Source organism: Lolium perenne, chromosome 6 (genome assembly GCF_019359855.2).
Source record: "Lolium perenne isolate Kyuss_39 chromosome 6, Kyuss_2.0, whole genome shotgun sequence".
In the NCBI taxonomy this organism is placed as follows: domain Eukaryota; kingdom Viridiplantae; phylum Streptophyta; class Magnoliopsida; order Poales; family Poaceae; genus Lolium; species Lolium perenne.
In genome coordinates this window covers 164466546-164469058 of record NC_067249.2, presented here as the reverse complement: position 1 = coordinate 164469058, position 2513 = coordinate 164466546, and the positions used below count along the sequence as shown (strand labels likewise).

Sequence of the window (2513 nt, the reverse complement as noted above, 5' to 3'; positions counted from 1 at the left end):
TGTTAGAGTTAGGCCGTTGGTCAACTACCAATTTGAATTGTTTCGATATCATGGAATCTAGGAAAAAATCACATACTCCTACCACCTTGAACTAGGACGTGTTTGGATGAAATAAACACCTCTATTCATAAATAGATGTTTTAGGTTTGTTAAAATTTAGATGTGCTAGGCATTATTTATTGTATTGATATATTCAAATCTAGACAACCTTTTAATCTATATATGGATGTGGCGGAAGTACAATCTAGGATATAGTACGAACAATGAATACATGCATCATAGGTTATTTAAAAATAAAGGAAACGTCATGCAACTAAAGTATTTCTCAGTGGACGAGACATAGAACACGTTCAGTTAACACTGACGGTAATCCGATCAAGCATAATCCGATCAAGCATCAAAACCATCTAACAATCGAACGAAGTAGCAATCATCGAAAAATAACAAGTAGCTGGGTAGCCAGCGGATGAAACTACCCTGAGACTACGCATCCACGAAGATCAGCTGGCGGCGGTGCCGTCCTTGGACAGCGTGCCCATCCACGGCGGCGGAAGCATACCAGTCTGCTCGTGCACCGTCGACAGCAGCGGCGGCAGCATCTTGTACACCGAGCCCACCTGCTCCATCGCGCCACCCTCGCCACCGCCATCATTGCCGACGCCGTTGCTCCAGATGCTGATCTTGGGCTGCATGCCGTTGACGGCGCCAGCGTTGATGCGCGCCATCTCGGCGTACACGCCGCCGTCGATCATGAGGTAGTCCCTGACAGCGTTGTAGTTGCCGCCGAGCGCCGCCAGCATGGACGCCACGTACTCCGACTTGGCCTTGCCCACCAGCGCCACCGCCTCGGCCTCCCTCTGCTTGGCGTACAGCCTCGCGTCCTCCGCCATCCTCTGCTCGAAGAAGCGCGCGTCCGCCTGCGCCTTGCGCGCCTCGGCCACCTTGGTCTCCTCGTACAGCGCCGCCTCCGCCGCCTTCTGCCTGCTGTAGAAGAGCGCGTTCGACTCTTGAACCTGCAAGATACACAACATTCATTCACAAATCATGATGCCGAGCAGAGGGCCTTGAACCATTACTCAAGTAAATAAGGATGCATGATACCTGCGTGTCGTAGTGCACGGTGGCCTTGCTGAGCTGATCGGCCTTGAGCTTCTCGGTCTGGCAGAGCGCGTTCTTGACCTCCACCTCCATCTGCAGCTCAGCCTCGCGGATGGCGACGGCCTTAGCGGCCTCCACCTCGGCCAACTTGGCCCGCCTATCCCACTCAGCCTTCTTCATGGCGAGGTCCGCCTTCGCCGCCGCAATGTCGGCCTCCCTGGCGTTCTCGAACACCTGCACCTCCGACTTCACCTTGGCCTCCTCCTTGAGCCCCTCGCCCTGCTGCCGCACCGACAGCACCTTGGTCTGGGCGTCCACCTTAGCGGCGTTCTGCTTCGTCAGCCCCTCCCTCTCCTTTTCGCCCACCGACCCCTTCATCCTCGCCTGCGCCACGTCCACCCTCGCCTGGCTCGCCGCGTCCTGCTGGGTCTTCTGCCCGAGGTACGAGAAGTACTCGTGCCCCGGCACGTCCACCAGCTGCTTCACGTTGGAGTTGTAGATGCGGAGCCCGAACTGGTCCAGCTCCTTCTGCACGCTCTCGAACACCATGTGCTTGAACGCCTTGGTGCCCTTGAAGATCTCCTCCATCGTCAGCTCCGCCGCCATCACCCGCGTCTCGCCCTCGATCACCCCCTTCACCAGCTCCTCAACGTGGTTGGACGATCTCTCCAGCGGCGCGATCAGCTTCGCGTACAGGACCAGCTTCGCCTTCAGCTCCTTTCGCTCCGCCTCGCTGTGCTCCGGGGTCGTCACCGGGGGGCCGATCGTGTACACCGCCGGGAGGATGAAGGGCAGCTTCTCCGCGCTCATGGCGTTCACCTCGAACGAGTAGTTCACCGGCGCAAGGCTGAACTTCTTGCACTGCTGACCCACGAACACCAGAGACTTCTTCGCCAGCTTCACGTCCTCGATCCCCCAACCCGTGATGGCCAGGTACTCCGACGCGTCCGCCACCACGAACCTCGCCATTGATCCTCCTTCAATTCTTGCCTGAGCAGATCTCTCGAGATCGATGTCGATCAACTCGAGCTAGCTACTTTTTGTTGGGTGCCTTATGAGATGGGTACGTGTTGATCAATTGAGGAGTACACAACCTCGATCGCTGGCGATACTATATATACACGGAGGGATCAACGCCTGGGCTTGCAGGTTCCTAACATTATTGAGCACGGCAAACCATGACGGTCAGGAATCTTCCGCCTACTTTCATAGCCGTCAGTTTCCATGGAAACAAATCACACAATCAAAAACTTAACGCACTACAGAATCGCGCATACAAGAAATTAATAGGATTTTTATGGTAGGGAGTAGAAAATATATTAACCGTCCAATCAGCAGATCCGAAACTTTTCTTTGGTTAATATTTCTTATAATAGATTTTCTTTTTAGGGAAACTTATAATATCTTATTTATTT

General features: G+C 54.1%; 1 protein-coding gene across 1 annotated transcript; it reads right to left on the bottom strand.

Moving 5' to 3' along the window:
• Positions 1 to 268: 268 nt before the first annotated feature.
• LOC127325726 (flotillin-like protein 2) lies at positions 269 to 2200 on the bottom strand. Its single transcript, XM_051352540.2, has 2 exons — positions 1102 to 2200; positions 269 to 1013 (listed from the first exon to the last, which is right to left on the bottom strand). Exons 1-2 carry the CDS (start codon positions 2065 to 2067, stop codon positions 501 to 503), a joined length of 1479 nt encoding a protein of 492 aa, XP_051208500.1. The 5' UTR covers positions 2068 to 2200; the 3' UTR covers positions 269 to 500.
• Between the last annotated feature and the right edge of the window lie 313 nt (positions 2201 to 2513).